Source organism: Pezoporus wallicus, unplaced genomic scaffold (assembly GCF_028554395.1).
Source record: "Pezoporus wallicus isolate ANWC-B61680 ecotype Strahan unplaced genomic scaffold, APGP_CSIRO_Pwel_v1 contig_8692, whole genome shotgun sequence".
In the NCBI taxonomy this organism is placed as follows: domain Eukaryota; kingdom Metazoa; phylum Chordata; class Aves; order Psittaciformes; family Psittacidae; genus Pezoporus; species Pezoporus wallicus.
In genome coordinates, this window is record NW_026642640.1 from 435,813 (window position 1) to 450,660 (window position 14,848).

At 38.8% G+C, this 14,848-nt stretch overlaps 1 protein-coding gene across 2 annotated transcripts in view; it reads right to left on the reverse strand.

Annotated features, from left to right (window-relative positions):
- RAI14 (retinoic acid induced 14) overlaps positions 1-14,848 on the reverse strand; it is an 87,387-nt gene that overhangs the window by 13,046 nt on the left and 59,493 nt on the right. For both annotated transcript variants that reach the window (XM_057431128.1, XM_057431126.1), the window contains exons 4-8: positions 5,651-5,739; positions 3,926-3,990; positions 1,432-1,489; positions 976-1,046; positions 253-359 (exon numbers count right to left, since the gene is read on the reverse strand). In XM_057431128.1, the coding sequence (XP_057287111.1) occupies positions 253-359; positions 976-1,046; positions 1,432-1,489; positions 3,926-3,990; positions 5,651-5,739 (390 nt within the window). The remainder of the gene's footprint in view (positions 1-252; positions 360-975; positions 1,047-1,431; positions 1,490-3,925; positions 3,991-5,650; positions 5,740-14,848) is intronic.

Here is a 14,848-nt window from a genome sequence, read left to right on the forward strand (position 1 = left end):
GGATATCTTACAGGCACATTAGTTTTACAGTTACGTAGTTTCACCTTTTCCTTTTGGCAGAATTCTGTAAGCTTTCTCAACAATCAGGATACGCTCTATAGTACAGAAGGCATTATTTCATTTCACTATTTTGGTGTACATATATTTCACTATGTATGTTTTCACTAAACAACCACTTCGGGAAGGACTTAAGAAGAAAGCTTCATTTGACAGTCAGCCTTGGGGAAGAATTAGCATTTGAACCTGCTGTACCTTCCATTTTTATCCCTGGTGTTGATGTCTGCTCCATGATCCAGAAGGTGTTTGCAGACTTCTGTATGACCATTTTGCACTGCAAGCAGCAGAGGTATGTTTCCATCCTAGGAAAGCATGTAAAGAAACTATGAACAATAATCCATCCACTTACAAATATCACTCTGAGATTTCAAGGTCAGTCATGAGCATACTTACAAACAAGATGCTATTGGTACCTTTATGTGATGTTATCATAAATGTAGCTGGGTTTACTTTAATTCCTTTCTTGACCACTGGGGATGCAAAGCATTAAGAGTAGAGCAGAAATGCTTTCTGCTGTTTGCTTACAGCTATGACATGATTTTGAAACTTTAAGTAGCATCACAACAAAAATGGTCATTTTAACTAAGTACAAGACAAAGTACTTAATTTCATACACAGAATAACTTAGTTGGAAGACACCTTTAGAGGCTGTCATGGTTTAAACCCAGACGGTAACTCAGAACCATGCAGCCACTCACTCACTCCCCCTCGTTCTTCCCCCCAAATCCCAGAAGGATGGGGAAGACAACCCCACCTCTGCTATGGCAAACTGCAAAAGGAAGTTCCTCCACAAGAGAAATCCAAGAAGAAATATAAGCATAGTATTGCTCTGAACTGCTGCACTTGAGATTGACTGGAGTGGAGGGTGGTAAAAGTTCTTAAGTATCTGAAGGACACAATGGGAGAGGAGATACGTACCAAATCTTTGATGTTAATTGGACATTTCTGTTCACACAGAAGTTGAACTGCCTGGAGACAACCACATGAAGCTAAAAAGAATAAAGACAACATGCATGAAAGGAAGAAAAGACTGAAAGGATGAACAGCAAGTTGCATGCAGAAATACAACCAATATGCATGGCCCAAATTATCATGAGAAGATATAACTTTTGAAAACTGAAATAAAAATCAATCTAATTTTAAGTATTCCAGTGGCTATGCACTTGCAAGTGTGCCTCTTAAGCTTGATAACTGTAATTAACTGAAATTCAGTATTTGCAGCATTTGTAAAAAAACCAACCTTAAAATTTGTGAACAATCAGATGGAGTCACTATATTTAGGTAACTAGACTCTAAAATGCTCCACCAGGCTGAAGAGCTAGGAATATGAAGCATGACAAAATAAATGGTACAAACTTTCAACAAAGAAGTTACCTGCATAATGTAAAGCTGTTTTTCCAGAATTGTCAGTGCTGTCTGCTGGACATTTACTCTGAACAGTTCAATAAAGAGAAATAAAAAAAAAGAAAAAGGCAATTAGAGAAGCACCAAGGAAATAAAAAATGTTGATGCTAAGGACAGAGTGCAGAACATCTCTGAGAAAAGTTTTATTGACTGCTCCAGAAAAGAATATTGAAGAAAGGTATAGCTTTCCTCTCTACCAATCTGGTCTTTCCTTTTGTGGTACCAGCTTATATTGAAAACATTTAGTCTTGCATTATTTTTGTTGAAGGCAATAAGGCTTCCTTTGCATTTGTAAAACTAAAGCATCAACAATCCAGTTATATTTTGTGGTGTTACAAGCCACCAGGTACTACTGATCAATCTAGACTTCAAAGAAATAAACAGTTTTTAAAAAAGTCTAATTTTAAAACTTTACTCAGACTTGTTTTGGTATAGAAGATTTCAGTTTTAGTTTACATCAAAGAAAAAGAATCAGAGAATTGCAGAATAGTTTAGGTTTGAAAAGACCTTGAAGATCATCGAGTTCAACTGTTAACCCAACACTGCCAAGTCCACCACTAAACCATGTCACTAAACGCCACATCCACACATTTTAAATACCTCCAGGGATGGTGATTCCACCAGGGCTCTGAGCAGCCTGTTCCAGTGCCTGAGCACCCTCTCTGTGAAGAAATCTTCCCTAATATCCAATCTAAACCGCCCCTGGCGCAGCTTGAGGCTGTTATCTCTTGTCCTATCACTTGTTACTTGGAGAAAAGACTTACCCCCACCTCACTACAACCTCCTTTCAGGTAGCTGTAGAGAGCAATAAGGTCTCCCCTGAGCCTTCTCTTCTCCAGACTAAACAATTCAGCCATTTCTCATCAGACTTGTGCTCTAGAACCTTCTGCACCTGGATTCATTGCTCTCCTTTGGACATGAGAAGATATGACCCTGAAATAACAGGCTTCCAACCAACATTAATCTTTTGCTTTTCAAATGTAGCACTACCTCTAACAGTTTTATGATTTTCTGGGAAAACAGGTTCACATAGATTACCACATTCTGTAACAAAGAGGTAAAGATTCTTCCTGTCTAAAATAATTATTTAGCCTGTTTTAATACACCTCCATCATGACAAGATTAGGCACTCCTCACAGGTACAGTTCATATCATCACAAGCTGGTCCACAGAAACAAAGTAATCTGAAGAGCGTGAATTATTGTAGAGTGTTACCAATGGGTTTGCACTTACAAACATATTTAGGAATTTGCAAATTGTAATAAAATCAGGAAAACATCAACAAAAGCACTCCGTGGTTGTAGCTAGTAAGTGAATAGCCAGCAGATATTTGGTATTAAACACTTTTAATTGCCAAGTTGATGCTGTTGCATGTGATACCACCAGCGACGGCTTGATGTCACTGTTTATGCTGTAAATGGGTTTGTATTAGAAGTACTAAGTGTTCACAGTGAAATCCTGAATAAGGGAGCCTCAGTGGTTAATGATCATAGAATCGTTTATGTTGGAAAAGAACTTCCAGGTGTGGAAGAACAGGAGGGACAGCTTGCAATGAGTATGGAGGTGAATCAGTGTAACTGGACAGTATTGTCAGGGACATCGACAGGGGTCAGTCACAGGACAATTGAAGAGCCCCAGGGTTACCAGGGAAAAGCAATGTAGAGGCTTGGACACAAGATCCATTCTCTTTTTTTTACTGCTGCTCTCAAGTGGGTTTGCCACAGTATTACCGATAACTCCAAAACTCCCAAAAAGCTGTCCCATTCCTCTGATCACATCTCCATCAAAACTCATCTGACCTTCTGAAATGGAGCCAAGATGGACAATGTCTCTTCTTGCTTACTAACACATTGTCCTCAGCCTTAATACCACAAGAGTCTTATCATCTTAATTTCTGTATTTTCTTTCTTCATTCTTTCTGCTCCCTCTCTAAACCCCTCATTTGCCTCATTCCACTGAGGATTTGAGTTATTTCCGTATTTTCACATCTAAATTAGTTTTGTTTCTTCTCCTTTTGACTTCAAAGTTAACAGACATTTCTGTGGTCAACAACAGACAGAAAGCATTCCAGTGGAACAATATCACAATCCCCCTAGAAGTAAAAAATCCTTTTCCTCTGTATCTCTTAACCCATCTACTTGAAAACCATCCAGCCACACAGACAAAACACAGGAAGTTAAAAGTTACAACCTGCTTGAAACCCAACTCTGCTATGTTAGATCAGCTGCACATGGAACATGGTATTTGTGGAACATTCAGGGAAGATACCACACTGTTTTCTATCATCCATTCTCAGTGCCTAAAAGGTCTTTAAACTTGAGCACAGCTCTTGATTGCAAGGAGACAGAGCAAAAGTGTGAGAGCGTGATGCAGATTATTAGGTGGAAATGTGCCAATATGTAGTATAGCCAATCCAGAAGAACAAAAGGAAAACTTCAAAAATTAAATTAATAATATACTTTACCTGAAGTAACCTCTTAATGCAATCAGGGTGGCTGTTCTTCGCTGCAAGATGTAAAGCACTGTGTCCTAAATTAGTAAAAGGAAACCAAATTAAGCATTAAATCATGCCAAAGCACAGGAAAAAACTCTTCCATGACAGAGGCAAAATTTTGAATTATCTGTCTTGTTCTTATCACAACACATGAAAGTAAGGATAGAGGAAAAAGAAATAAAAACCTACATCAAGCAGAATGCATTTATGACACACTGTTGTTCAGGCAGGTAACAGAATAACACAAATATTGTGTCAGAATACATCTTGGCAGAGGTAAATCTAAGATTGTGCATCTGTGCTTCTTAAAACCTAATTTTCTTACATTACTCAGCCTCCCTTGTAGAGAGATGTCTCTCAAGTGTCTTCATGATTTCTTCCATTTGGCAATGAAAAAGGAACCCAGCAAAACAAGGCAAATTAACCACACTACAATGAATTTGTATCATCCATAAAGTGCATGTAGAAGACTCAGAACATGGCCTACTTGGGTTTGCTTCTCAATTCCCTCTTCTGTTAATGTATTTAGCACACATGAGTACGTGTTTAGCTATGCAATAGTGATTTACTGACTATAGATTTGTGATGAAAGACTGCAGTCTATCCTCTTGGTCCATCTTATAGGGCATCTGAAAAATTGAAGAGGCCAAGACAGCAAAAGAATAAATTATCTGTGTAACTAAGAAAGAAGAAGCCAAGATTTAGTACTAAATACAGACAGAGCCACTTGTGATAACAGAATCTCACTGTAAATAATGTGACTACTACAGCCAAGGCTTTCCCTAATGAATACTGGGTCAACACTCTCAGGTGAGTGCAGGCAACTTCTTATTATCCAAACAACTAATAAATCCTGAGGCAAGATGAAATATGAATTCTGAATAATAGTCTGTATCACACACATATATTCTCTTATTATTATGTATAATCTGAATTCTTCTTCGCTATCACTGGTATTTCCTTATAGAGGCAAATCATTTCCACATATAAGAGAACTGGTGAGCCCAACATTTACAGGTCATTACTGGAAAGATGGAATGCTGACAGCTCATTCAGCTGACAGCTCATTCAGGTGACTCAGCTAGCCAGAGAAAATGCTGGGCACAGATTCCACTGAAATCTATTAAGAAGAGTGCCAGTTTCAAATTCAGCTCCCATCATTCTCTTAGTGAAATAGCAATTAAGGCACAGGACTTTAGTGGGCTGAAACAGTACACTTAATAGCTCTCAGCTCTCTTTTGGCCTGTATCAGCTCTTTTCATAATCCTGAGGAAATGTCTTACTGCAACTCCTGTAACAGTTAATGGGGTTAATGGCTTGGATGCACATAAAAGCAACATGGAAGATCTTGATTTAAACTGTAAAAAGCCTCATGTGAAATTAACAAAAAAAGTTGGAGGAATTTATTTAAAAATAAATAAAATTAAAACCCCAATAATAACCTATCAACTGTCATTTCTGGAGTCTGCTGTAAATCCTGACATTTATAGTATTAGATCAAAAGTTTTAAAGGGCGTTAGAATCTGAATTCTATATGCGGAAAAGCAAGTATGCCTAAACCTGCAAGTGTTAAAACTGCTGTCCTACATGTCATGTAGGGAAAAGCAGTGCTATCAAATCTGTAGTTGCTTTATCAAGAACTACACAGGCAAATTGAGTGTATTATACCACATGTGTTGGTTCACAGAGGCATACCTGCACCATCTTGGGCTGTCACATCTGCACCATGTGTCACCATGATCCTGAGGCACTCCGCATGCCCTTTCATGGCTGCCAGGTGAAAACTGGAAGAGAGGATTTACATATCACTTTTGTTTTATTAAGACCTCCTTTCTCTTTCATTCACAAATCAAGTACTGGCAAGTTCTCCCCTCCCTGTCCTTAGATCTTCTGGTGTCCCTCCACTGCCTCTCAAGAAGATAATAGCTCTAAAAGTGAAAAGGGAAATCAAAAAGTTTTTGTAGACACACCTCAAATACTGTGCTCAGTTTTGGGTCCTTCACTACCTGAAAGACATCGAGGTACTTAAGTGGGTCCAAGGAAGGACGACAGTGATGAAGGGTTTGGAGCACAAGTCTTAAGGGGAGTGGCTGAAGGAAGTGGGGTTGTTTAGTCTGGAGAAGAGAAGGCTCAAGGGGGACCTTCTCACTCTCTACAGCTACCTGAAAGGAGGTTGTATTGAGTTGGGGGGTCATCTCTTCTCCCAAGTAACAGTGATAGGGCAAAAGGAAATGGCCTCAAGTTGCACCAGGGGAGCATTGTATGTTAAGAAATATTTAGATTGGATATTAGGAAACATTTCTTCATGACTGTAAAGCATTGGCACAGACTGCTCAGGGAAGTGGTGGAGTCACCATTCCTGGGGGTATTTAAAAGACATGCAGATATGGCACTTAGGGTCTGGTTTAGTGGTGGACTTAGTGTTAGGTTTACGGTTGGACTTCATGATCTTGAAGGCTTTTTCCAACCTAAACAATTCTGATTCTACACAGGCTGTTGTCTCATTAACCCATGGATTTATGTGCATCTAGTCCCACACAATTTCTAAACCAATGTCCCTAGTGATGTAACATATCTCCACAGAACACCTTGGCTTAGGCATTAATGATGAAAACATTCACAATGATCGACTTTGCTCTAGTCATTCTACTCTGTATTGATTTCCCCATTTCAGGGGACAGGGTTTAGTTCCTCTAAAAGGAGATTTAGCTCCTAAATTAAACTATATCAAGTTGTATTTCTGCAATGTCCTTTCCAGAGCTCATCTTTCATCTATGTAAAGGGGGGAAAAAAAGCAAACACCAAACCTTAGTGTTTGTGAATATCACCTGGAGAAATCAAAGCTGCTGGATAGTTGTATTTTTTCAACTTTTGGTGTTGCTTTTCACCTCAAGCACCTGCTTGTTTGAACAGCAGGAAATTGCTGAGGTTACCAAGCACACCATGGCAGGATGCATTCAAAAGCATGAATTACCAAAGATATAATTACAGAACAAACCAAAGAAGTTATACTGAATCCAAGCCTTTCTACAGCTGAAGGTTCATGTTTGACACATCCCTGGCACCTCAAGATTCACAGAAGCAGTCTTAAATTGCTGCACATGCTGCAGGCTTAATTTTGCTGGGAAGCAAAAATGAAGGAAAAGCTCCTGAAAACAGGTAAGTTTATATCCTCCTGATGCATATTGTGCCAACACCATTGAGTCTCAAGATATAGGCACAGTACTGGCAGACATACTGCTTCCCAGTGGGTTCTACTAATATCAGCATGATATATACAGCTGTTTTCCAGTGGAAGCAAGGTAAAAAACAAATTCAAGACAAAACACACTTTCAATTACCATAGAATTGCATGTGAACATTTTGGACCTTCAACAGGCCCAAGCTGAAAGAGAGAGAATTCCAGAAATGTTTTCTAGTATCTTTTAAGGGAGACATTCAGTTTTAACATCATGCACCCCTGTGTTATGAACATTTTCCCCTGGACCCTAAAGGGAAAGTCAGAAATCATGTAGCCATAACAACTACTGTATTTAAGAGTTTACATTTTGAACAACTGCTTCCTCTAAACGTTAAAACTAACACTGAAAGTTCATCCTGATAACCAGGGAAACTGGGAATTTCAGGCAGGAATGAAACAGATATTTCAGGCACATAGTATGTGAACTGCAACTCTCTGTTTCCCTAAGCCATAGACTTCTTTGCTGCCTTCTTGAAAACTCAGAAGAGAAAAAGACCTACAGACAAGGTCTGGCAAAGGGTGTAGAATTAATCAAAACAGGAGTGCTCCTGGAACAGAATTCTCTATCATGTACAGCAACTACCACACTTCCTACATGGAGTCCTTCCACACCGACTGCTCGTTGCAAAGGGCAGACAGACAGCACTTAAGCATTGAACCATTCTCTGTAGATATAAAAATATCCTGTGTGCTCATCCTCATGCTTACTACTGCCATAAACAAACTGAAGAGTTAACACTTCCAAGAGCATAAAAAGCACTGCTGCTGGTTGTTCTCTAATCACTCAAAATCAAAACTCCATGTACTTGGTGACCAATGTCTTTGTGTAAATATTCTTCTTTAGAAGACGCTTCTCAGGCTCTGGGAAAATGGCTGTGGGAGGACACAAAAGGAGCCTGACAAATTCCAACACCTGTGATTTAGCCAGCAAAACATACGAGCAAATATGGAAACATGTTCAGATACATTTGTGTAGATACACAATATGCCTGAAGTCACTTACATACTAGGAAGGCTGTGAAGCAGGAACTCGGCTCACTTACATTTGACAATATTCATAACAAATACCTGAATATTAATAACTTGGCTAAATCTGGTACATTGGTGTTTTGCAGACAGACTGTGTATGATGGTGCCAAATGCAACATGAATACACAAGAGCAAAAAGAAGCTTCATTTAGGTAAGATCAGACATCAAAGACAGTATCAGAGAGAGGAAAAACTTAACCCTTTTCAGGCTATGCACCTATGAATAACACATCAGACCCATCAACACAAATAATTCCCACGCCAGTTTTCTTCAACTCATCACACACACAGATGCTTTGTTCATGTGGCCAAAAATATATTTGAGAAAGAAAATATCATTTCTCGCAAATTGATGGGAAGAAAGAAACATCATCTGTAAGTAGCACAAGCGGCATGAAAGATGAGAGAACATGTGTAAAGATGTAAGGATCTGGTGAGAGCAAAAACATAGAAGCTATGTGGAGAGTCCTGTGAAAAGAGAGGATGGTAAGGTTTAACTCTTAGTCATTTATACAGGGACCTAAGTCAAGTAGAACTGGGCTGCTACAGCTCCCTCCCAATTACTTGTCCAATTATTCCTGTGTCCCCTCCCTAAATGCTTGTACTGCTACTACCCCTTGCATACCCCTGTAGTGAGATGTTTTCTCTTAGTAAGCTAAAAGCAATTGGGAGGAGAATGGGGGAACATGGCTGGTTAGCTGCTGGTTTAGTAAACTGAACTGGCTGATCAGGAAATCAGCCCTGCTCCAGAGAGAGAGAGGAGAATGACTCCAGACTGGCATGAACCTATTACAGTGATATTTAAGCCAGTGTATGACAGAGTGCTGGGCAAAAACTTTCCCTTGAGGAGCAATTCTAACCAATTTTGAACTTAAGAGCCCCACTGTTTGGGTTTTCTGGTGTGTGTGTGTGTGTGTTCGGTTTTGTTTTGGGGTTGTTTGTTTGTTTAAACTTTTTAAAAATCAAACAACCGAAAAAACAAAACTGAAACACTTTAGTAGTACATAGTGAGGGACACTGTGCAGCAAGGGAGGCTCTTGAAACGAAGTCTACAGGCATTCATTTCAGTACACAGTAATTCTTTACATGCCACATAAACTTTCCTAAAATATTTGAGGCAAAAACTGCAGGTTTCCAAACACCGGCGTTCTCACCATCTGGAAGCCTTAAGCAGTGGTGCATTTTACTTGCATCTTTCGAATAAACTTTCTTTGATATGAAAGCAAACAACTTTTCCTCCCACATCCTGGTTGTGCAGTGACTTAGGCAAACAAAAACAAACATGTAAGGCTTGATTTGGAGCAAGGGCCATGCTGAGGGTTAGATTCTCATTCAGCCTAAAATCCCACTACAACATAGTTCATTTTCCCTTCACAATAGATAACCCTGGGCTAACACTTAGAGCCACATCTTGACACCCCAGCTTGAACTGATTTGAGACAGATTTCTTTTATTGCTGTATAATATTTCTATTCTTCCTGAGGGACAGGATGGTCTTTTATTATTGTCTCCAGACCTTTCATTGCAGGAGAGAGACAGGCACCCTTCCCAGTATTTTTCTCATCAGATCTAGAACTGAAGCAAGTAGCATTTGATACCCACCACTGCAGCAGCTGATGAAGATCAGCTGGTTGACACTGCTTTTTCCTATTGGGAATGTACAGGTCTCATAATTACCTACTCCTTAACAAGATAGAGTAAAAAATTATGTTCTCTGGGAGGAACGCAAGGCTGAGTTGTAATAAACAGGCCTTGAGAGTAAATGTGAAAACAGCAAAATTTCATCAGATCCAGGGTCAACTGGAGAACAATTACAAGGTTCAAAGTCCTGTCAGGACCTCAAATTTCCTGATCATAAATTTTAATCAAGTAACATTTTCAAATCCACTGATACAGAGATGAATTTTATGAATGACTGGTGACTGAACAGAGTGGACAGTTGTGTATGACATCCCTGAGCTTGGTTTTAAGCAGCAGATTTCTTACAGATAGCATATATCAAATGGTGAATCACCTACAACAGCCCTAAACGATCCCATCCTTTATTCAGGAAAAAGGATCTTTTCCATGTTTTGCTTATGAAGGCAAGCTAGCAAGGGAATGGATTTCTTCAATCAGTGTCTGACAGAGAGAGTACAAGAGTTCAGATAAAGCTGGTCTTTGCTAAAAGGCTGAGAATGAGTGTTTCCAGAATTCATTAAAGTGCCAGACAGTCTAATTCAAATAGAAAAGGGCTGTAATTTTTACTACTCAGCTTACATAAAACATTCCTTTACAAATCATTTCACCACAGGTAGAAAAGAATTCATTTATATTTAGAGGTCAGACTTGTAAAAATGAAGCCAATTGAGCTTTGCCTAAGGTGGTGTTAGCAGTAAGACATGGGTCTGCCATATCTAGGTTCTCTGCTTAACCTTTTGCACAGCTACATCCTGCAAAACTGAGCACAATCCTCTTACTGCATATTTTTTTGACAGCTGTCTTAAAACAACTGGGTGGTCCATATATCAAGGGAAAACGCTGAAAAAGTGGACTACAATGTGATTAAAAAAAAAAGAAATATAAAAAATTAAAAAAAGAAATACAAAAAAAGAAATAACTAGGAAATTTTCATCTGTGAAAAGAAAAACAGGGGAAAAAAAAAAAAAAGAGCTGAAAAATTACACTCAATCAGGGGGCTCCATCTCTGTTTGGCAAGGTCATGCTCCAGAGGTTTTTTTCAGGTCAGAATTAGCATTCTCTGTAATACAGATTTTCTCTAGGGCCTGAAAGTAGTCTGACACATTACTTACAAAAATCCAAAGCAAATAAAGTACATGGTTGAATTATGGAGGGTAAGTGAGTATTATATTTGCTGTTCTCTATTATGACAAGCATGGAACAAAATCAAACTTATATGAAAGCGTATAATACTATTTTTCTCTGCCATTTTAATTTGAGTGCTCAGAAAATATTTCAAATGCAAGAATGTTTGAAATACACTATGAACTCACACACACTCATTGTGAAGGTTTATTTTGAGTAAAAACATCCCTCCCCAAGGCAGATCATTCTTCTTAATTTTCTAATGTATGTCGACTTTTTGTTGACTTTTAAAAATTCTGACTTGTCTGCAAACAGTTTGATGATTTATAGTTTCCTGAGCACCAATACCTTTACACAAACAAACAAGACTGATAAAGATACAGATCTGCTTGGAGTCTTCATAATGTTGACTAAATATATATATAGAAATGGAAGATATTCAAGCTTCACTGCTACTAGATCTGGCAAGCGGTTCATAAGCTATGTCAGTCAGAAAGAGACCTGCTGATAACCTGGCTGATTTTCTGCATTGACTTGAGCTTTTACACATTTTAGAGGTAAAACGTAGCTTACAGTGTCTGTTATCCCTCAAAGCCTCAATTCCTACTTCAGTAACAACAGCAGAAATAAATACATGATATGATACCTAGCTTTTGATTGTTTTCCATCACAGGCTGCGTGGCAGAAGTGCTAGAGTGCCTGAGATCCGAGCTAGAGGAAAAAAGGGCTGAGTTATCACTATTCCGTGCATGAAGGAAGTGCCTGCAGCCACTCAGGAGGAAGTCCAGTATGGTATCCTCTCATATGTAGCATGATCATCAGTAATTAGAAAAGAATATAGTTTACTTTTCTGTGAATGGTTCCAGATTTTAGCAGGAAAAAAAAAAAAAAAGACAAAAGTAAGCCTTTTAAAAGCTATAAATCTAATGAATCTAATTCATAGAAAAAGTAACACCTTCAAATTTAAAGATTGGGAAAGTCCCATAAAGGTCCTGAAACTGGAGGTGTTCTCTGCCTTCCTCTATCAACCCAGATAGGGCTCTCAGCAAAGTAGCTACCTAACTGTCTGTACTGTCAAGGATAATGCTCCTATGAGCAGCACATGCGTGGGTCTGCTTCTTCCTTGCACCAGCACATATAGATAGGTATCTGTGTGGCTGGTGAGCTGGTAAAGGGAAGAAAACCAGCTGAAAACTAAAGCTGCTTTCCACTGTTTCTTCACACAGTTATAGGTGCCTGCACCCCATCAGTACAAAGCAAGTAACAGAACACAGAATTTCTCCTTAAACCTAAAAACCCAAGATTAAAGCATGAATGTTTCCTCATGAAAGGGAAAACAGAACCTTCATCTTTCCTCGACTGCATTATCAAGAGACAGTTACTCATTTGAGACAATATGTGTCTCAGGAACAGCCAACCATTTAATTATGGAGGAACCATTCAGATGTTTGGCAAATCAAACTGCCTTAAAGGAAAAATCAGACATCTACAGGTACCACTATCAATAATTACTATTTCTTTGGGGTTTTCTAAATTATTTTTTAAACAAATGAAAGCTATACCTTCACACTGCACTCACTTAATCTCCTCATAAGACTAGATGTAAGAGATGTGGGTTTTCATTAAGTGTGGGCAGTCCATGTCATGATCCTGTCACATGCATGGATGCAGCCACAAGAGTGCAAAAATCATCTTAGGAAAAACAGTTGCAGAAAATACATTTTGCTTTCAAGCCAGAGTTGGCACCATAAGAAAATTAAGTATTCTGAGTATGAAGACATTTGATCAATGAGTTGCTAGTAACATCTTCCGGAGTGTAGACAGGTTAAGATTTTAGTAAGCTGACATAGGCAGGTATGGATTTATAATGAGCTGTGAGAAATTTTTCCCATGTCTCCCACTGAGCACCATCCACCGTGAAGTGATGCATAAAGTCTGTATTCTCCTGTCTTCTATTTAAACATGAGATGGCATCTGCCCTCTCCCAATACCCACAAAACCCTCTGGCAAAAACCCTAAGTGCCACTTCTGTGTTAGCACATATCTGGAACAGCTTTAAAACAAATGAACTAAAAGCAACCACCCCACCCCCCACACACCCCCCCCCCAAAAAAAAAAAAAACCAAACCCAAACCACACTGGTTTTCATACAAAATTTCCGGTTTTGCCTCGTAGCATAAAATGTCTTGTTTCAATCATACACACCTGGAAGTATAGGACATTAATAAAAAGCAAGCCTGCTGAATGGCTGTTTTCTTAATAGAAAAGAAGCAATTGCATCATGCAACACAGGAGCTGGCAAGCTATGGACTCCTGATTTTAGCCTTCAAACTCAGGAAAAATATCCACCCTGCTACTCTTTAGAAAGATTTCTGGGATCCCCAGAAGCTTTATATTTTTCATTCTCAGGTTGTGTTCCAGCATTTCCATTTTCACACACAGTTTTCTTTGGCAAACTCTGTTACCACACTAACACAAACTCCCACTTCAAGTCTGAAGCATATAGACTTTTCTTCCATGTACCATTAATGGTAAACATAAGTGTTCACAATTCAGATTTATCATACACAGTTTCCTGCAAGTGTCCATTTTTAAAGTCCCTCAGAACTAACATCATCAAACTGCAACAGAGATTCTGCCAAGCGAGACCTTCTCGGCACTCTGAAAGTTGCTGACAGAAAGTCTGAAACTTTGGAATGCTACTTTTATTTTTGGTGTTGTAGGGTAGGAAAGACAAAGTACAACAGTGAAGTCTCAAAAAGCTGAAAGGGCCTAGAAACAAGAGCAGTGTGACCTGTGCGTCTAATGAGAAGGGTAGGGAAGATTCCTTCTGACAGTTTCCTTAAATACATATCCCACATTGAAAGCCCACAGGGGTGCAGTTAGCATCTCAATATATAGTTTCTGGCAAAACATCTTTTTAGGATAGGGTGAAATCCCTGAGATTGCCATGGATGTGCCCAGATCAACCTAACTTCCTTCCCAAGTTAGGTAAAACCAGCTAGCCTTCTGCTGTGGTTTCTTGCAAGGCCAGAATAGAGTTCAGAGTTAAAATTAAACCCATCAGTGAGAGCAATGACTAGTGTCTCTATTGACTTTCATCCTCCAACTTGGTACTGCTGGCCAGAAAAAGCTAGTAACCACCTTAGTACATGAAAAGTCTAAGGAAAGCAAGGAAATCCCAAACCATGTTAGCATAACAAGAGGCCAAGAAAAGGCTGGAAAGGCTGAGAATAACTGAGTAAAATTTAATCTAAAGAAAATATTTTTATTGCATGAAAATCCAGCAAGGCTCAAGAACCGTGTATAGTGCTCCAAGAATCTCAGATCATTGAATATCCTTATGCAACATGAGGGATGTCAACAAAGGATAGCTCAGGGTTATGTGCTGTGTTTGAAATTTCTGTGCCTTTTACACTTATGATACTTAAGACCTCTTCAGGTCTGAAGCAACAGAACTAGTTGGATTTATTTTTTTATTAAACTGTATAAAGTGAACTTCTCTTACTTCACAAGGGAATTGCAAACCAAATGGAATAATATGTACTTAAAGAAGCTAGTAGTAACACATTCTTCAGAGACCACTTGGTTAAGATGACCTCTTAACATTGGTTTTTATAAACTCTTTAAATTATTATGGCAATATATTTTTATCTTGCATTTCAGAATAACTATACTACTAAAGCTTTTAAGGTTCCACATTTTTGAAGAGGAATATGGGCTACAAGACAGACACATGCAGGAAAGTGCAACTTCAGAGCTTTCCGACATTTTCCAGTTAGTACTTTCCTAACACAGAATGCACCTGCAAAGCAGGC